This window comes from Sinocyclocheilus rhinocerous, unplaced genomic scaffold (assembly GCF_001515625.1).
Source record: "Sinocyclocheilus rhinocerous isolate Xijiao unplaced genomic scaffold, SAMN03320098_v1.1 scaffold3, whole genome shotgun sequence".
NCBI lineage: Eukaryota > Metazoa > Chordata > Actinopteri > Cypriniformes > Cyprinidae > Sinocyclocheilus > Sinocyclocheilus rhinocerous.
The window spans coordinates 596707-618808 of NW_015658759.1; the positions used below are offsets into that span (position 1 = coordinate 596707).

General features: G+C 34.0%; 1 protein-coding gene across 1 annotated transcript in view; it reads right to left on the reverse strand.

Annotated features, from left to right (window-relative positions):
• Nucleotides 1-3619: 3619 nt before the first annotated feature.
• LOC107722959 (protein kinase C beta type-like) overlaps nucleotides 3620-22102 on the reverse strand; it is a 33332-nt gene continuing 14849 nt past the window's right edge. The window contains exons 3-17 of the mRNA XM_016531457.1: nucleotides 21562-21644; nucleotides 19718-19829; nucleotides 18836-18964; nucleotides 12869-13025; nucleotides 12633-12767; nucleotides 12446-12542; nucleotides 12196-12342; nucleotides 10558-10731; nucleotides 10362-10453; nucleotides 9840-9902; nucleotides 9350-9488; nucleotides 9178-9258; nucleotides 8958-9065; nucleotides 8746-8886; nucleotides 3620-4090 (exon numbers count right to left, since the gene is read on the reverse strand). Coding sequence (XP_016386943.1) covers nucleotides 3935-4090; nucleotides 8746-8886; nucleotides 8958-9065; nucleotides 9178-9258; nucleotides 9350-9488; nucleotides 9840-9902; nucleotides 10362-10453; nucleotides 10558-10731; nucleotides 12196-12342; nucleotides 12446-12542; nucleotides 12633-12767; nucleotides 12869-13025; nucleotides 18836-18964; nucleotides 19718-19829; nucleotides 21562-21644 — 1814 coding nt within the window. The 3' untranslated portion in view covers nucleotides 3620-3934. The remainder of the gene's footprint in view (nucleotides 4091-8745; nucleotides 8887-8957; nucleotides 9066-9177; nucleotides 9259-9349; nucleotides 9489-9839; nucleotides 9903-10361; nucleotides 10454-10557; nucleotides 10732-12195; nucleotides 12343-12445; nucleotides 12543-12632; nucleotides 12768-12868; nucleotides 13026-18835; nucleotides 18965-19717; nucleotides 19830-21561; nucleotides 21645-22102) is intronic.

Consider the following 22102-nt stretch of genomic DNA (forward strand, 5'->3'; position numbering starts at 1 on the left):
TTTTTTTTTTTTTTTTTGAAAAACAATCACAAGGATTTTTTTTGGCATGTTGCATTATGCATCACTTCAGTAAGACAATTACTAGAAATGCAGTTAAAAGTAGGTTTCAAAGTCAACATAAAATTGCATTTGCAACCTATTTTGCTTTTATAACGCTATTTGTTTTTGAGATAATCATGATATTCAACAAGAAAAAAATTGTCCATCAGAAATTGCATGAAAACTGTTAATATGGTTAATATGATCCAATATCCCACAAGGCCTTGGTGATATCAGGGTCGTTTCAGATGTGGAGCAATTTGATGATGGATTAGGAAAGCACTTTGGAAAAATATGCCAAATTACCAGAAACAAGTATTAAAACAGCAAATAGGTTCTATTGTGATTTTATGTTGACTTTAAAGCAAATGTCTGTCATTTTAATCACATACAAACGGTAAGTTAACACACACACACACACACACACAAAACAACACAGAGGATAACTAGAAGTCAGAAACAGCAAAAAAGACCAAGAGGAAACTGATGAAGAGGAAACCACAGCTTGAAGTTACATCAGAATCAAAAACTCAAGACAAAAGAGACTAACAGAACTACATATTTTGAGAGTGAGTCTGGAAGAGGCTGAATTAAACCACAAATAACATGGAGGGACAGTACAGAGCAGAGCAGACCGGACCATAAACATCTAAAACACACCCGTGAGAATGAGATGGACATTTGGACATGAATGTCCAGCCACCAACTGCAGACAAACAGCTCAAAGTTCTGCTAAACACACAAACCAGGAACAGAGAGACACCAAATGCCTTTTCATTCAAGATGGAGGACAATCAAGACAAAGTCCTACCTTCTGCTAGAGGCCCAAACCTGCTCAAGAATAAGGGCCTTGGAGAGAAGTACTTCTTGAGAGTCAGGTCCCTGTACCTACTCAATAACTGCGCCATCATGTCCTCATGAGACCCAGAAGACCCACAATTTGATCACACACGCAAAACACTCCTTTTGGATGATTATGTTATTACATTAGGATAATAATTAAGCATATGTGTGAGTTCAAAAGAGTTTGTTGATAGCTTATTTAAAAAAAATAGTCAATTAATGAAAGTGTACATGCATTGTGGCTATGTATTTTTTAATGAACTTTTCACATTATAAATAACACTATCAATAATTAGGTTTCAAAATCTATTTTATTTTATATTATTTTCTATATACTCAAAATGGGTAATTATGCTGCCATTAAAAAGTTTGGGGTCAGTAAGTTTTTTTTTTTTTTAAAGAAATTAATATTTTATTAAGTAAGGATGCATTAAATTGATCAAACGTGACAATAAAACATTCATAAAGTTACAAAATACTTCCATTTCAAATAAATGCTGTTCTTTTGAACTTTCTATTCAACAGAGATTATGGAAATACTGATAAAATTTCATGGCTTCCACAGAGAAATGAAGCAGCACAACCAATTTCAACATTGCTAATAATAAATGTTTCTTGAGCAGCAAATCAGCATATTAGAATGATTTCTGAAGAATCACGTGACACTGAAGACTGGAGTAATGATGCTTTACCATCAATAAAAAATTTATAAAATTTAAATTGTAATTTTTTTCATAACTTTACTGTTTTTGCTGTATTTTTGATCAAATAAATGCAGCCTTAGTGAGCATAAGATACTTAGTTATATATATATATATATATATATATATATATATCCAGAATAGAAAAACAGGTACACTCACTCTCAGCCTGTTTTGATAAACATTCACAAACACACATTCATAGACGGTCATTTTTCGTCTTGTAACCCCTGCTGAGAGCATATGCCTTACCCTCTTGTCATTGTCACACACACACTGCTCACACACACACACACACACACACACACAGTCTGGTCAGCTATCCTTGTGGGGACTCTCCACAGGCGTAATGGTTTTTCTACTGAGACAGTATATTCTAAAATTTTGAATTTAGGTCCCCACCGTGACACGAGTCCCCATGAGTCTGTGTGTATTCAGGTTTAAGTCCCCACCAGGATATATAAACCTGTACACACACACACACACACACACATATATATTTATATATATTATGCCAATATTTACTGTTAATTTTGCATTTTATAGGTTAGCAAATCATTTATATATTTACCAGAAAAGCAGTTGTGTAAATGAAATTAAATATTGTCATCTAGAAATTACAGTACATATGTAAGTACTATATTTAACTTATCCTAAAATATCAGTATTCAGAGACTACATTGCGGCATTGTTTGTGTATGCAAGAATAAACACAGAGAAGGAAAATATACAGATATACAGAAATCATTAATATATTCCAAATACATATTCATATATTTTCCTCTATAGAAACAGTCTGTCCACAGTTTCACAGTAATTTGATCAAAACACTGCCAGGCACAGGTAACAAGTCAAAAAATGTCATACATCACAGATTTGGCAGAATAATGACATAAAAAGATATGTTCTCGTAAGTAGTTACATGATCATCATATCTGGAATTAAGTTGTTGTAGTCATATCACTATTATTTCCAGTTGGTTTAAGGATGTGGTTATGAGTATCCAAGCAGCACTGGTTGAAAAACTACATGTTGCATGACCGGTTCCTAGACTTTAATCTCTGACTTTTTCACAGTTTCACACAAACACACGTACGACACCCAACCGAAAAAAAGCACTAAAATGGGGTGACCCAATAAACATCCTGATCAATAAGCGGTAAATGGTTCATCTGAGGCGCATGGTTTGTGTATGTGCGAGTGTGTGAGGGGGAGACAGAAAGATTTGGCTATATTTGATATTCTAAAGATACGTTTCATCAGAGACATTGGGCCTCATTCATGAAACACGAGCAGAACAAATTTTTGTGTAAATCGTTCGTAAAGCTGTTCTGACGTAAATTTTCGGATTCATGAAAGTGTTCGTATTTTCAAAATGTTAGTTGGTACGAAAGAATATTCTTCAAAATGAGATACTAGTAATGCGTTACTGCCGTGGATATTCCAAATTATAGCAATCAAAGCGTCTCAGCTGGAAAAACGCTGTGCCACCAATTATTCCATTGCATTCCTGGACACGCAATTTTCATAGCTGTAATTCACAGGCGGGGATTATGGTAATTGTGAATGAGCGTGCACGAGCGCCCTATTTACGAATCATTGGAATTCATTAACATACGCATGTTTAACTATCAAATCTGATGTGCACGAAGCGTTTGTGAATCCGGAGGAGAGGAGGAGAGTTTTCGGGAAAGTCCGTTTTACGTGCAAATTACGAATTTACTCCTATATTTACGAATGTTTCATGAATGAGGCCCAATGAGTCAATCTCTTAAAACCTCTAGGGCATGTCTAGGTAACGTTTCACCTCAAAATGAAAACAAAAATAATAAAAAACATGTTCATAATAAATAAAATGAAGCCTATTTTTAAAACCATTACAATGTTTCTGCATTGAGACATTATTTATTATCATATTTGAGTACATTTTGTCTGATTCTCATTAAATTGTCATTATAGAATTTTAATTATGACAATTATGTCAGCAAAAAAAAATAAAAAATAAAAATTTATTTTATTATTGTTATTAAGGGGTGAAATGTGACCAGGACACTGGATTTATCCAGATACTCTTTTTTTTTTTTAAACCAATAACACTACAGTCCATGATATACCAATCATCAAATAGTCAAAATATCGCAAAGCTGCCACACATTCACTCTTTATAGGTTAATTAACGAAGTTAGTCAGTCTCTTTCCTTGATCCTTTTAATCAAATAAGAAATAGTAAGCAGGAAATGACCTCCATTCCTCCATCAATCTGGTTGAACTCTCTCATTGGCTCATTCACACTATGTAATTTCAAGACGTGTAATCTTATTGGTCCCTATTTTGAGCTTGGCTAAAACTGGCTACTTGGATTTCACAGATACAAAATTTGAATTATTGAACGAGAAGCCCTGAAATTCTTCTTGGTCCAGGTTTTGAATCACTTCCTGGTCAGGAGGGGTCAGGACGGGAGGATGGCGGGTGAAAAAACGATCAAAGTTCTCTGCGTCTCGACCGCACTGTAGAGAAGACGAGAGAAGAGAGATATGGGATGGGAAAATGATGGTATGGCATGAGCAAACAAATGAGGAATTAATGACAAATGAAAGCCTCAAACATGAAAAAAAAAAAAAAAAAATCATTAAAAAGTGTGATAACAGTAACTGTACTTTTATCGTAACAGTCTTAACTGAGTGAATATGTAATGGCAGAAAATGATGAGCACATACCTACAGTATATTGCATAACTAAACTACATGCACATATTGGCAGTAGGGCTTGGCGATATGGCCAAAAAAATTATCACGAAATCGATAATTCTCGCGATAAATTTTAAATCTTTATTTCTTTCAAGTTTAAAGGCAAATGTTTGCTCCTAAGTGAAAGTTGTAGAAACCAGACCATTAATTGTGGTTTTAAATGACTCTTTATGGTCAGAACATGACAAACACCATCTTTTGAATTCTTTACACTCTTCCAGTCATTTTTCCTTAACAAATTAAATATTTTAATAGAAAAAAATGATTTCTTAGTTTCTGCATGTTCTAATGAGTGATATGGTTTCAGATCATGAAACAGGTTTGTGTTGCCTGACTTTGATGACGTGTATCTTCAGCACAGTTTGCAATGCAGGCTGCAATATTAATAACATTACATTTTCTTGTCTCTTAGAAATGCACATTTGATAGTAGCTTGAGTTGACAGTAGTAATAGCTTGAGTTAGGATGCATATATAAATTGTTCATGATCAAAAACAGCAACATCTGTAAAATTGTATGTTTATATGGTGAAATTGAATTATTCTGACTGTTTGAGTTTTATTAAAATGAACCATTGGTCTTCCATAGCAGCATACATTTAAATCATGATAGCAGTTAAAACCACACATATAGCACCTCAATACCATGGTAAAAATGTAACTAAATGGTTTCTAGGTGTTTGTATGAACAACAGTAATCTAAATACATTTAAATGCATATTTAAATGCTATAGATTAACTCACCAAAATATTTATATTCTATTACTCCTTTAATACATTTAACATGTCTAAATTAATAATATAATAAAATTCGACATGAATATCCCATATTTCTGCCACAATACCATGGTGCAGTTAGTGTCACTACAGTAAATCCATGGTAAATGATGGCAATTTGTAGATTGAAAAGCCTTCTGACTATCATTGCGCCCAGTGTTTCTCCTGTTTGTCAGTGCTGTTTCCTCTGGCATTAAACTAGTTTAAGTCATTAGTGTTCTTCGCTTCACACTGGATCTCACAGCGCTGTTTAGTGTCACATGACTGAGACTCATCAGCAAGTAAACGCATCTGCTCGAGTGGATAAATGGTCCGTGTTGTGTGGTTTAAATGAGTAGCGCGGTTTCATTCTGCTTTTGGAGCAAAAACATCAACAGTAATCTAAATACATTGCATATTTAAATGCATATTTAAATGCTATAGATTAACTCACCAAAATATTTATATTCTATTACTCCTTTAAAACATTTAACATGTCTAAATTAATAATATAATAAAATTCGACATGAATATCCCATATTTCTGCCACAATACCATGGTGCAGTTAGTGTCACTACAGTAAATCCATGGTAAATGATGGCAATTTGTAGATTGAAAAGCCTTCTGACTATCATTGCGCCCAGTGTTTCTCCTGTTTGTCAGTGCTGTTTCCTCTGGCATTAAACTAGTTTAAGTCATTAGTGTTCTTCGCTTCACACTGGATCTCACAGCGCTGTTTAGTGTCACATGACTGAGACTCATCAGCAAGTAAAGGCATCTGCTCGAGTGAGCTCACGCTGCGCTACCGTTTGAACTTTGAGCCGAGTGGATAAATGGTCCGTGTTGTGTGGTTTAAATGAGTAGCGCGGTTTCATTCTGCTTTTGGAGCAAAAACATCATATTGAACATTTACCAAACTCTTGTTATCGTTTTATCGAGGAAGAGTATATCGCGATAATTATCATTTTATCGCCCAGCCCTAATTGGCAGTCAAACGATAACAAACATCTTCCTGCTCTCATTTGAGCAAACATTTCATGCACATCATTTTCTGTGTTGGAAACATATTCCTGATGCTGCCAATTGTTTAACTATCACATAATATAAGTCAACACATGTTAAAGAAGCATTTAGTTTTCAGGTGAGGCAGCATTCAGAAAAATGTGATCTGTGGAATTGGACAATTCCAAGTATTCAAAAAGAAGTGAGCAGATGAAGAGGGACTGTGAAAGGATTGTGAGAAAATAATAAGGGATCTGTATCCAAACCACTTACCTGTTAATGGGTGAAATCATTTTAATTCAATATTTAAATGTTTAAATATTTATTCTTTGAATTCACCTCACACACTCCTGAATGCAGAATTATGTGGGGGCGGGGCTTACTAAAACTCGGTCAATCAGGCCATAGTCAAATGTATTATCAGAAATATATGTTTAGACTCTTTTAACCTGACTCAGGCAGCACTGTTACATGGTCATCTATACACGTAAAGACTTATCATGAAAGAATTCAAAATAAATCAAATAATTAAATCAAATGTTCAAAAAAACCCTAATGCAATCTCTGTTAACTGCGGGGGCTCAGGAATGATCTGAAAAGTGGGAGACGCATTTAAAATCTCATCAGACTCCCTTCACATATACAAAATGCCTAGTTGCTATGGATACACTCATATGAAATACCATTTGAAAGCTTAAAGACAATCACTTTAACAATATTGTTACTTTAATAATTAGACCTAAATGTTGTTGCAGCTGTGATATATATATATATATAAACCAAAGATGACTTCTGTTCTTCAGTGGTATAGTGCACATGCCAGTATGGTATTACTTATGAGTCTTTTTTTATTCAACTAAACAAAACTGATTATATTGTATATAAAAGATTGCAAATAAAATATTTTTGCTAAGAATTTTTAAATTACAAAAATAAAGTCTGAAAAACTCTTTGTGACTGTATATGGTTTGTATGTGTTTTTCATGCATTTTGTGGTATTTTTAGAAGAATAAAGATATTAATATGAGAAACGCTAAGTAGGTGCAACATTTAGCCAACAAATAATATATTTTTGCCTCATATGATCATAATTGCATTTTAAAAAGTTATGCATTTCCCTAAAATACATTAAAGTGCATTTTAGGGAAAACAAAAAACAGTATTAATCTCATAAATTGTTATGTATAGCTTAAGCCTATTATAGCTAATGTACCTGTTACCAGGTATGGATATATAATGAATTTGTCAAAAGAATTCACAATGTAAGAAGAAAATGTTTTGTTTTCTAGGAAGGCGTTTGATAATAGGTAAATGTATATTAGGATTAAATTAACATGGCTGAGCTGTGCCAAATGGGCAGAAAGAAGAGTTATACTGATTATACTGTAAATCCTGGGTCCACAAAAGCAGGTTGGTACAATGAAATATGGTCAAATTTTGGATTTTGCTAGGCCATTATAGCATGTCGTCAGCCGCCGTCATATTTAACGCACCCTTGAACATGACTGAGAGAGACTGCTCTGAAATGACTCATGGCTCATTCAACTGTATTATGCAATATGTTAAGTTGAAGGTCCATTAAAATTGTTACAGTAAAAAAAAAAAAAAAAATTTTGTTAGGACATTAGACTGTGTATTAAGCCCGGTGTTAAAACGCACCCTCTTCATGCAACAACTGGGACCGTGCAGTGGGTGTGACCAAACTATTGCTCCAAGCGCAAAAGTGAGCAATAGAAACAGGGCTTTTATACTGGTGCATTGTTACCACCCACTGAGATGCAGCTTCACTCATAGGTAAAACTTGCAAGCAAAGATTTTAGACCCGCAAAAAAATGACAGCAGAACAGAGAGCAAAATATATGGGCGCGGAATGAAAAGTGTGGGAACTGCATTGAATATTTATTTGCAATGACAAGTGTTTTGTTATCAATTACTTAATTTTTGTAATTAAAACATTCTTAGCAAGAACTTTTATTTTTTAATTACAATATAATCAGTTTTGCTCTCAAACATAGTATGTTTGATTAAATAAAAAGGACACAAAAGTAACTCCATATGCCAAGAGCAGCACAGCTTGGGTCATGAATATGAATTCATTTAAGTGATGCAAATGCAGTGGATTACCATTAATCACCTTCACATTGTTCAGCCAAAGCAGCTGGTCTGCCTTGAAACAGCATATGTACTGTTTTATTGTTGAAAATTGTGCTATATGTCTTTAAAATGAATACAATGTATACAGTTTAGTGTGGTTTAAGTGTCCAAATATATTTTGGGGTCACTGTATATCCACATCCTGAGACAACCCGCAAAATCCACACAGTAAAAACGCTTAAACTCTTAAAATGCTCCATTATTGTTGTTTGCAGTGTTTGTGTGTCTTAATCTAAAACCAAACCTTTACTGCCTCACATATTTGTGTTTTCATAATCTTTGCGGTTTAACAGCAGAACATGAAGTGACGCATTACAATCACCAAATCTTCTTTGAAAAATAGACACTTAAAAATGGAAATAATTTCCATCACTGCAACTGAAATACAGTGTACTAGGAGAAAGAAAAGTGTAAAAAGGATGCACCCACCTGATACACCCACACCCACACTGACACCCACACACACCCACACACACACACACACAGAGCTAAATTTTTACTTACTGCTTTGGGTTTGAAGGGGGGTTGAACTTCCTTGCTTTGCAGTTTTTCCCAGTCCATGTAGCGGAAGAAAGCGTGTTCCTTAATGTCTCGTTCTCCTTCTGGTCCACAGCCCAGGCGCTTCCCTGGATGCTTGGTCATCAGCTGCAAACGTAACAGTGTTTGTTAATGTATGCAAGCATAGACAAAAATGTATAAATTGTGTTTTTGCCTACCCCCTTGCATATGGCCACTGCTTCTTTGGACATGGATTTCGGGTAAGACACATGATGCTCCATGATGGACTGGAAAAGCTCATCTTCATCCTCACCATCAAAAGGGGGCTAGAGGAAGCACATTAGCACCATTGCATCTATCACAATTGCATAATTACTTCTGAAAATGGCTCATCCAATCTGAATTTAGACCCAGAATGTTAGCGTAGCATTAGTTTACCTGTCCTGCCAGCATTTCATACAGTAAAACTCCATACGCCCACCAGTCGACAGACTTGCCATATGGTTGATATGCAATGATCTGTAACACAGGAGAATATATATATGCCTTGTGCACACTAACATAGACTCACTGTAATTAATATAACACACTCATATGTCCACACACACACCTCTGGGGCAATGTAGTCTGGAGTGCCACAGAAGGTTTTGGTTGTGGCCCCATCAAACATGTTTTCTTTGCACATGCCAAAATCTGCAATCTTAATGTGGCCTTCAGCATCCAACATCACATTATCCAGTTTCAGATCTCTACACAAAACCAGGGAGCAACAACAGTTAACATACACACATATTAGTAAATATTTGCTCTGACATCAGTTTGAGTATGATAAATAAATAATGCAATGCATCACGAAACATGAGATTCGATTTCATTATTTTTTATATTATTCATAATTAGTTTAAAACTGACACAAATTAACTTTAGGGACAATTTACAGCACAGTGGAATATTAAAAAACAAATGCATAATACTTTGTGTATTATTATAATAGATTGTTAAATTCTGGCATTGTGGTGTTCTAATTTCTTCACTATGCCAAACTAGTGAGCACTCAGGGTACATTCACAAACAAACAAACAAACAAACAAACATTTCACCTGTAAATAATGCCCTTTGAATGAAGAAAGAACAAGCCAATGGCAATTTCTGCAGCGTAGAACCTGATTGTAAAAAAAAAAAAAAAAAATAGAATTAAAACCAGTTAAATTACTGTTCTGACTTATGAATAAATCTAAATAACAGTAGTATTGTTGGTTGGCATGAACATTAATGCTTAAAACCTGACACATCAACAAACCAAACTGATGACTATGATAATTGCTTTTATAAAATGTCAGAAATAGTTATATATTGTACACAAAACATTTGGGGTCTGTAAGATTTTGTAATGTTTCTGAAAGAAATTTCATACAATTTAAAATAACTGTTTTCTATTTTAATAAATATTAATATGTAATTTATTCCTGTGCTGGCAAAGCTGAATTTCCAACAGCCATTAGTCCAGTTTTAAAATAATAATTTACAATACTATTTTGTGCTATTAAATGTATAATTATAACATTTAAAAATTTTGTCATAATTGAATTGTTTTGTGTTTGTTTTTAGGAGTGAATACATACACAGCATGGGGTTCCTTAAATTTTCCAACTTGTTGTATTTGATACATCAAATCTCCACCGTTGATATACTCCATCACAAAGTAAAGACGATCCTACAAACAATCACAACACAATTGATTATGGGTTTATAATGTGTTTTTCATGTGTATGTGCATCTGTATAGTACATGAGTGTTAAGAGAGAGTGTGATGTGTACCATGGTCTGAAAGCACGAGTGGAGATGGGTGAGGAAGGGCGGTTTGCCAGAGAGAGCGAGAACTCTCTTCTCCACCATAGTGCATTCCACATCATCATCCTGAATGACCACATCCTTCTTCAAGATCTTCACTGCGTACAGCTCATCTGAGCCTTTACGTTCGGCAAGCATCACCTGCAGAAAAACAGAGTAAAGGAGAACGTGATTATTGTGATACTGACATAGGGATAGTGTAGAACTTTCCAGCAGGTGTCACTATTATTTGCGTATGTATATTACAAATGATAGATGTTGTTATTATGTTCTGGGGTATTTGAAGAAATAGGTGTGTATATTTACCATCTTATTCTAAATGCAGGCACATTTATGTTATATTTCATATATGTTATAATCCTACTAGGTTACAGATATGTTTTATTGTCGTTCCTAGTCACCAGATTGTGTATCTGTATATGCGTAGTTAGACAGTGCGCATGCGCCGTTTTTTTTTTCTTCTTCATTCTGTTGTTGATCAGGACTGGTACGCTTGCCGGTTTATAACCTAGCATCCTAACTGATTAGTTAACTGACAAGCTAAAATGTCACATATAACTAGCTGATAGGCTAGCGTAGCAGTAACATTCAGGCTACCTTGCTTGCAAATGATTATTGTGTATGTGTACGCAATAAAAAGCTAAAAATGGCTTGAGTTGTATCCGCCGTGCTTGTCCTGAAACCCTTCCAGTGGGGAGTTTATTGACCTATAACAGGTAATTTAGTAAAAAACTGGACAGATAGTGGTAAAAATTATTTAATAATTGTTCATTTAAATTTACAAATAAATGTAATAATTTATTACGGAATTATGTATAATTGATTTGATAATTAATTTACATAATTTAAAGCCTACAAATGACATAATTTTTGTTAAATATCCCAAATGTATTTAATTTATAAATAAATGTGGCGTTAATTTTCAATCATTTACTGATAAATGAGAGTATGGCTATGGAATATTGAATACGGACACTTTTTCTCCCAAACTTCTGACTATTTTTAAAAAGAACAGAATTTTAAATACTTTTAGAAATAATAAAAATACACTTCCATTCAACAGTTTTGAGTCATAAAGCTTTTTTAATATTTTTGAAAGAAGTCTCTTATGCTCACCAAGGCTGCGTTTATTTGCTACAGTAAAATGTTATATAATGCATAGAAAAGTGAAACATTATTGCAATTTAAAATAACTGTTTTCTATTTGAATATATCCGGAAATCTAATTTATTCCTGTGACTGCGAAGCTGAATTTCTGGCATTATTATTTCAGTCTTTAGTGTCACATGATCCTTCAGAAATCATTCAAGAAACATTTCTTTTTATTATCAATGTTGAAGACAGTTGTGCTGCCTTATATTTTTGTGTCTTTGATGAAAAGAAAGTTCAAAAGAACAGCATTTATTTGAAATAGAAAACGTATAAATGTCTTTACTCTCACCTTTGATCCGTGTAATGTGTCCTTGCTCAATATAAGTATTAATTTCTTTCAAATAAAAAAAAATCTCAATCTCAAAAGGTAACATGCTAGCTTCACCAGCCCTTTTACTAACACAGCTGTTTGTGTAAATGAGAATGTGTACATGAATGAATGGTGTGTCCTACCTTGCCAAAGCTGCCTTTGCCCAGCACCATGATGAAGTTGAAGTCTGAGAGCTTCATGCGGTCTTTGTTGCCATTGGCATCATATTTAGAGATGTCATTCTTTGAAGAGCCATCTGTATTCTTATTGCCAGGGCCAATCTTGGCTCTCTGGAGAGTAAAAATAAAAAATCAGAATATTGTCAGAAAGGGAAGAAAGCTAGAAGTAAAAAAAAAATGTGTGAATACAAATGAAAAGTGATGTGGATTTCACCTCAAATTTCTGCCGCAGTTCTTCATTGCCCTCCTCTCCATCTGGTGGAACTGGAACGTTGAAATACTCTCCTTCCTCTTGGCCCAGCAACTTAAACCTACAATCCAAACAGATGAAGATGATGGTCTCAATCCTCGAGCACTGAAGTCTCATGTGTAGGTGGTATCTCGTATCTGGTAGTGCTTACCATCCGTTGACACCTTGTTTCTGCAGCTCAGAGATGCCAAAAGACATCGACCCCATGAAGTCATTTCTGCTGGTCAGATCCCAATCCCACACCTCCACTGACAAACGCCTGTCTTTATCTGTATCTCTGAGGTTACTATGGTAACATGAAGATAGAAACAGTCATTGCACATGTGAAACATCCACATCCACACAAATGAATGCACTTGATTGCAGTTACGTTTATTTGCCACTCACAAGCTGAAGTGTTCGTCCCATGTAGGATTGAGGGAGCACTTGATGGTTTTTGTCTTCTGCTTGCTCTCGCTCTTTGGGTCTGGAATTAATTTAAGCTTCACATATGGATCTGACAGGCCGTTTGGATCCATTGGCACCAAGTTACGAGCCTCCTTGACTACAAATTAAATTACAGAAAAACAAAACATGAAAACCAATAAATGAAGGACTTTAAAGTATTATTATATGTGCATAAATATTCAAAAACTTCAACTGGAACACCTTTATGTGCAATTTGTATTTCAAAGCAACTAAACCAGTGTTACTTTAGTCTTATTTAGTTACTATTTAAATATTTATTAATATATTAATTTAGCTTTTATTTTTATTTTTATATTTTAGTTTTAATTTGAAGTTTTAGTAATTTTGTTGTGTGCTTTTGTCATTTTTATAGTTTCTGTTGTTTTAAATACTTCTGTTTACTATTATACTATTCTATTTATATTTCTATATTTACTTAATAAAAAAAAACTTGCCTCGGCAAATAAAAGAAATAAAATTTATATGTAAAAGTTAATTTAATTTAATTTAATAAAATTAAAGCTAAATAGAAATATAAAAATATAAAAAACTAATACAAATTACAAAAGCACATAAAATTACTAAAACTTAAAAGGGTCATATGATGTTGCTAAAAAGAACATTATTTTGTGTATTTGGTGTAATGAAATGTGTTTATGCGGTTTAAGGTAAAAAAACCACATTATTTTCCACATACTGTACATTATTGTTTCTCCTCTATGCCCCGCTTTTCTGAAACGCGTCAAATTGAAATTGCATCATATGACCCCTTTCAAAAATGCCTTGTTAAATAACTGAAATAAAACAAAGTTTTCATATAATATTTATATATAGATATTTTTCAGCTTTATTTCAATTAACAACAATATTTTAATAGTTTTAGTTAACTAACAACACTAAACTAAATTTCTAAATTAAATTTAAATGACTAGGCAGTTTCTAGGGTGTTCTGAGTGGTTGCAAGAGTGCGCTAATGTGCAAGAGTGTTATAGGTGGTTGCTAGGGCGTTACTAGGCTGTTCTAGAGGTTGCTAGGGTGTTGTTAGTCAGCATCTATCATGTTCTGTGTGGTTGCTATAATATTGCTATCATGATGCTGAGTGTTTCATGTGTTTTGGAGTTTGTTCAAAATTGCTAATTGGATGCTAAGGTTTGTTCTTAGGTGCGGTTGTTAGGCTGTGTGCATTACTATATTTTAACAATGTCATCTGCAGATTTATTTGAAAGAATCTGTAAGTTTGCTATAAATTAATGGCAAAGTGTATGAAACTCCTTTCTATATACTCAGCCCTCTAAATGCAGCTCCAGAGAGCTGATGGATGGGTGAGCTGGTGTGTGTGAATGGGATGTGGGGCGATCGTTGGCGTATTGATCTCATGTTTCCAGAGGATGCAGTTTCTGCCCAAGGCAAAAGAGCTGAGAAAAACACAGACTCGTTCAGAACACTTTGTTGCCAAGCTGTGTGTGTGTTTTTTTTAAATTGAGTAATCAAATTTGCCATACATAGACCTAGAAATCCTCTTTAGCTAAGCCAAAAACATGCAAACATCAACATTATTGCAACATTTCCATTCAATACTCTTGTTGTACTGATCTGCATGCTTGGCTGAACGTTTCAGCTGGAAAAGCAGTTTGCTTTCTGCCCTGCTGATATATCATATATCCCACAACACCACTAACATGCATAATGAACTGACCATATTTGCTTATAACGTTACATATTCAAAACCAGCACAGCTATGGGTTCTCTAGTTTCTGAACAAAGCCCCTCCTCACTACTCCAGTCTTTGTATTCAAGTCCATAAAGGTGAGTAAATTATTATCAGAGCATTTGTTTGAAAAAGCTACCGACCAATTAAAATCACACAAATGACACAGTGAAATCCAGTGCATGGAGCATTAACAGTTTCGATTTTTTTTTTAGAAGTGTATCTCATTAAAACCAATAAAATCTTTATTGATCCATGTCGGGACCAAATATCCACACACCGGTGTATGAGGTTGTAAAATGTTTTGTCCATTAACCAATTATATTATGTATGTAGTAACACCTAACTAAATTAACAGATTTTAATGAAGTCAAAGGATTTAATATTATAAAATATACCTAATTCTATTGTTTAAATCGCTCCTTAACATAAAATGGGATTTAAGCAAGTCAACTCTGCTGGAAACAAACCTCAGCTTAAACTATCTTAAGAAGGTTTGCTGGTCTTGGGTGATTTAAATTGGTTATAGCTGTTATTGTGTTTTTGAAAGAAGTCTCTTATCCTCATCAAGGCTGCATTTATTTGATCAAAAATACAAGAAAAACATTTAAAGTACCTGTCAAATTTGAATATATTTGATTTTATGGCAAAGCTGAACTTTCAGAAGCCATTACATTAGTGTCACATGATCCTTCAGAAATCATTCTAATATGCTGATTTGCTGCTCTTTTTATTATCAATGTTGATTTCAGGATTGTTTTGATGAATAGAAAGCTCAAAAGAACAACATTTATTTGAAACAGAAATCTTCTGTAACATTATAAATGTCTTTACTGTCACAATTTACTGTATTTTGTGGGTGGTTACTATGTGTGCCATGTGGTTACTAGGGTATTCTAGACAGTTGCTAGGGTGTTCTTTGTGGTTGTTACTGTAGGTCAGGAATGGGCAACTTTGATAGTGACGAGGGCCAGCACTTTTTCTCCTTTATATCAAGGGGCCAGTTTACTAATCCACATCCACACCCTTTTACACCGTCTTACTCTATTTCCTTTTTATTGAAGGAAATCAAAGTATAATTAATGTAATTTGTTTTTAAAGATTTTATTAACTATAAAACTTGCGCAGTTATGCTAATTAACAAGCACATGTAAACATCTAAATTACATTGTCTGTAAATTTGTAACAAACAAATGTACAGAGGACCTATTTTTGATCAGTGGCCTACATAACATTCTCAACACAACCTGAGGACAGATAAAAAAGTGCTTCTTCAAAAATTAGTTACTCCAAATGGTACCATAATATAACGGTATCCGCAGGATTTTTAAAATCAAATTTAAGACTTTTAAAGACCTTTTTAAGACCTGCACAAATAAAATTAATACCATATGAGCGACGTAGGGCGATGTCTATGGTAACATATTAAACTGTAAAATGACTGTAAAAAGAATGATTTACAGTTCAGATACAGGTTTTCACAAAAACAAAACATTTTATAAAATGATAAACAATTTTTAAGATAAGGGCTAAGTCAAAAGTATCAGTTATTATATTAATTGAAACAATTATTATCAATCAATTATTATATTAATTAAAGAATATATAAATATATCTTAGGGCCCAGTTTCACAGACAGGGCTTATTTAAGCCAGGATTAAGCCTTAGTTAAATTAGAATATTTAAGCAGCTTTTATTAAAATGACTTAAAAAACATACATGGATGTCCCTTAAGTGTAACTTTGAATCAAATAAATATCTGTACTATATTTTAGTTCAGTTCTATTTAGTTAATATTGTGAGATTTTTGGTACTAAATAATATGTGCAATAATTATGATCCATGAAAGGCCATTTAAAATATAACATTTTTATTAATTATATTACAATTAGTGTAGTATTTTAGGGTTAAAATAGAGATTTTTTAAAAATATGTATACATATATAATGCCATGTTTTAATCACTAGATACCCGTATAGCTGTTTAATAAATATAGCCTTCTGTAACGAAATCATCCACTGAAGGCGAGAGTAGTGAAGAACCCAAGTGCAGTTTATTTACAGTGATCCAAACATCCAAACATAATCCAAACAGACGAAGACTAGAAACAATAATCCGTGACTTGACTTGACGAGGCATGAACAGACTTGACATGAACAGACTAGACTCACCAACAGCGGGATAAATACATTCAATACACGACGACAGACAATGGCAACATGATGGCTACTTATAGTTGACAAGAGGGTCACATGACAAGAACAAACCAATGGGAAACAAGACACATGACTAAAACAACCAATCAGAACATGACACATACACAAGGCTGAGATACATGAGGGCAAGGGAAGCATGACACAAACAGCATAAAACAATTACAAAATAAAAGACATGGAAACATGAACAAGACAAAACCCAAACACCACATTACATCTATATGTATTTAGGTCTACTCTGGTTGCTCTTAAAAGTATTGCCGGTCATAATTGCTTACTTTCTTTTTAGATTTTGAATTTGAATGTATATTTAGACATTATCAAACACTCCATTTTTATAAGTTTCGATTTTTTTAAATGTTAAATTAAAAAAGGTTAATTACTCACATCCCAGTGTTGTGATATTCACATAAGCATACAACATAAGTATTTATCTAAACAATTATAAAACAATTTTTTCCCTATACTTCTATTTCTGTATATAGTACATTATTTAATTTCTGTTTTTTTTCTTATATTGGTGTTATATTCCATCCCTACTGTGTTATTCCTATGTATGTCTGCACTATCGTGTATGTCTGCACTATGTCTGTACTTTCTTCTGCACTGGAAGCTCCTGTCGTCAAGTCAAATTCCTTGTGTGTGTAAACATACTTGGTAATAAAGCTCTTCTGATTCTGATTTATTACAAAAGGCAAGCAAATACGGAATTTAATGCAATTAAAAAAAAGTTTAAAAAACACAAGGCAACCACTTGCATTCAGTGAAAATCTGCATTCCTTGAATGGGCAGTCTTCATCGAAACTTATTCAACCTCCTACAGGGAGCGAAAGATTGCAGAAAAACTAAAAATTTAAAAATATGACAACTAGCATTTGGTTATGGTCGCTATTAAGGTGTTTCTCATGTTATCAAAATGCAATTATAGTATAACTATAACCCACTTCATAAAATACCACTTCCTGTCAGATTTCAACTAATACGTACTTCATAGTGGCTGCTGCCTTTTGCGATGTGACCGTAGGCGAATAAATATAGGTGAATATAACAGTGACGGGTCGCTAGGAAGGCTCATTTAATGGTAACGGATCGCCAGGTAGGCGTACAGCTGTGACAGGTAGACACACATAACGGTGTCCTGTATGGAAAGATGTTACCCCAGCTGATGGTTATCCATCTTCACCTGTACAAGTGAACACTGAGCATCAGCAGCTAATTAGGCGCATTGGAGTGACGTCAATTCCACTCTTTGACTGATTAGCTAGAGGAGCTGTCAATCTAGAACTAGTGGACCAATGATGGCGCTTAAGCCCGCCTTGATTTACATGAAACCGCAACATTTGGAAAAGCAAGTGCAGAACATGGAAACAAGAGCGAAGGTAAAAACAGCATAAGCATACAAAAAATACAAATATGAGCAGAAAATGTCTGCGAGCACAAAAAACTGAGAAATATAACCAAGTCGGATAATTTTGCATCAATATTTCAGTTTTGTGCAATATGATTTTAAATGTGTTTAAAGTTTTGATTCATGCTTAGTATTATTTTTAATAATAGTATGATTTACTTTGTGCAATATATTTTTACTTGTGCGTTTAAACTTTGGTTTCACATTTGTTATTTTTTTTTAATCTGTGACTGCAATACTTTTTGTGGAAAATTGATCCCATCCACATCCTACTATGCTGTAATTAATACAGTGAGCGGCTGGAAACAAGCAACCTCTCCTGGTTGGAGTAAGTATTAACATCATAAACTGAAAGCAATCTTTCCGTGGATTACTTTTCAAACATTTTAAAATCGATCATCCTAGTCTAATATGATCCAGTGGGCCGTACTAAAAGACACTGAATGGGCTGCCAGTTGCCCATCCCTGCTGTAGGGTGTTGTGAACTGCTAAACTGGCTTAATCTGAGAACAATACAAGTCAGTGGAATGTCTCCACTAATATATATAAAAATGAGTGTGTGTGGGGGAACTCACCGGTCACGGTGAGAACATTATTTGTTATACTAGCACTGATATGCAGCCGTCCTCTCCTCTCGGTGTGGTCTGTTCCACACAAGCTGGGAACATTTTCCACGCATCGTTTATGAATATTCATCATACAAGCTGCAGAAAACCACACATAATTAGATTGACAGCATTACACATGCAGTGTTTGTTTGTCACTCACTACTTACTAAGAAATGCCCAAACAATCACCGCAGACACCAGGACACACACTCTCACAACCACAATCACATTCAGACACAAAGATCACACCCACACTAGCTAAAACATGCACAGAACACCTAATAAACAGCTGTATTCACATATGTACTGCACATGAAATAGTATAAACTGAAAGATTCAAAAACTATATATTTTTATATGCCCAAAATCTATGTTATTTTTCAATATATATAATATTTATATTTAAGCTTTCAAACTTTAGTTGTCTTTTAATTAGTTAAAAATAAAAACCTATATAAGTACGATAATTTGTAGTCTCATACATAATGTAAATAAGGTAAATTTGCATTTCATGCATTATTTCCAAAGGATCAAAGTAATGAGTAGATCAAACAGTTCATTATGCAATGCATGGTCATAACCAGCAGAGGTCACTGTATGAGGGATTTCATTGTTCAGTGTGTACAGTACACAAGTGCATCTCAATAAATTAGAATGTCGTGAAAAAGTTAATTTATTTCAGTAATTCAACTCAAATTGTGAAACTTGTGTATTAAATAAATTCAATGCACACAGACTGAAGTAGTTTAAGTCTTTGGTTCTTTTAATTGTGATGATTTTGGTTCACATTTAACAAAAACCCACCAATTCACTATCTCGACAAATTAGAACGTGCAGGTTTAGACTCACTGTCGCATTTCATCCCCTGGTGTATGAGCCCGTACAGTAGAGATCCACAGTGGTCACAGAAGGTAGGGCTGGAGTATGTGTGTACCTTGAACTTATGCTTACTGCGAGGGTCCTGTGACACAAAAACATATTTCTTATCAAAATAAGAAACTACCTCAACCACAGAGGCAAACACAGATGCAGTTACAATGCAAGCTATAGCGGAAATATTTGGTAAATAGGTTTGGAATATATAGTAATTAGTGCTGTCAAATGATTAATCGCGATTAATCGTTTGACAGCACTAATAGTAACATTATTTTGTGTTATTTATATTATATTTGTGATACTTAGTTAAAAGAAAAAACAAAGTAAACGTGTATTTATTTGTCTTTATTTATTATCTATTGATTTATCTATAAATCATTAGATAAATAGCTAAATTATTTATTATTAATAATAGCTAAATCAATAGATAATAAGTAAAAAAAAATACACATTTATTTATTTTTAGTTGTTGTTGTTGCAGTTGTTGTTATTTTTTTCTTTTCTCATATATTTATTTATTTTTATGATTTTTTCTTTTAGTAGTTTTTATTACTTTTTATTTCAGATTTTGTTTTAGTTATTTCAGTATATCAAGTTAAACTAAATGAAAATGAGAATGTTGCATTGACAACTAGCTGAAATAAAATAATTGCAATTTTTTAAAATATTTTATTTCAGTTAACATTTATTTTATTTGAAGTAATAAAACTGTTTTTATGGTTTCAGTTTCAGTTTACTATAATAATCCTGTGTTAATGTTATCAGTTGTAATGGCTTTCAAATGCGTCTTCTCAACTATGATCTCTGATTCATAGAAAATTGCAGATAAAAATGCTTTGCAATGTCACAGTTCATTCCAGCTCAAGTATAAATAATATCTGTTCAATTTCTGAGAACATTTGAATGAAAATTCACATAAATCACCCATTCAATCCTATAGGAAGTTCAGTAAACTTAAGCTTAGAGAAGGGTCAGCTGCACCCACATACTGAAAAAGCAAGCACTGCAACTGATAGCAAGATATACCAGAAGGAATTTAAAAAACCATGTAGTGAATATTGCAGCACTATATGAAATGGTATGATAAATTCCTACAGCTAGGGGGCACCAATGTAGAGATCCAAAGAAATAATCTACTGCAAAGATTACTATAAAAAAATAAAATTCAGATATGTTGACTGCTGCTGTTCCTTTGTTGAAGTGATTCCAGCAAGCGCAAATTCAACAAAATCAAGCTAATGGTTTTATTATTCAGCAGCTTCTCAGTGTTCTTCAAGCTTTTGTAAAGGAGTCAATGGTTGAAAGGGTCAAGAATCAAAGCTTTCCTACACATCAGCATCACACAACAGAGATGCAACAAATATCACATGTGAAGTACAGTATCATTCACGGAAAACAAACATAATTGGCTGCAAAGCAGAAACAAAGCACAACACAGGAAGTGTGCATGTGCGCCTGCTTTTACACATATAGGGAGGAAGAGGGGTTATAAATAGAGATTAGAGAAGAGAAAACTGATGTCTCTGCCTGTTTTCTTGTGAATATATAATGCAAGCAAACACATGAGGAACATGATTAGTGTTAGGCTTCATTAAACAGTACATAATCAGTTGCCACTGAATAAATATTTAAACTGCTCACCAAGCAGTGTGCATACATGAATAAGTGTGTGAGTGTGTGTTTACTGCTTAGTCACAGGAAGAAGTTTCTTTCAGCTGATAAGGAAGTGTATTTCACTATCAGAAAAGATGGCGCAAGAGAAGCCAGAAAGGGGGTGGATGCAGGAGTTTTCTAGTGTGCTCACAGGCTTTACTTACATCTGATGCTGGGCCCTTGTCGGCTCCAGGGCAGGAGAAAGCAACAAACTCATGGCAGCGTTTGTGGACCACAAAACCGCATACTGGGGGAGAGAGAGAGAGAAAGAAAGAACTTCATTAAACCATATTTGATCTCTTTCATCGTTTTATTAGATAGCAAAATAGATATCAATTAAATAGCACACTATTTTACAGAACAACAGATATACTGTTCAAAATGAAGACAGCAAGTATTTGGAGATTTTCAGATTGTCGAATGTTAGTGTAACAGGTTCATAGTTAGTAAATGTGATGAACTACACTGGCGGTTACTTGTTGCTCTGTTAGTGCGGAGTAAAGCTGTGCCATTTGTTTGCAGATGCCATGTAGTTTGATATTTTTTTATCTAATGCAGTCACACAGACATATTTAAGTGCAGCTTAATACTTCTTGGAGTCACTGTTTATTTCCCAACACTGATATTTTTAAGGAGGTACATCTTCAGAGCTTGAGATAGAGGACATTTGTGCTTCTGTCTGCTGACATGAATCAGTGTTGTTTT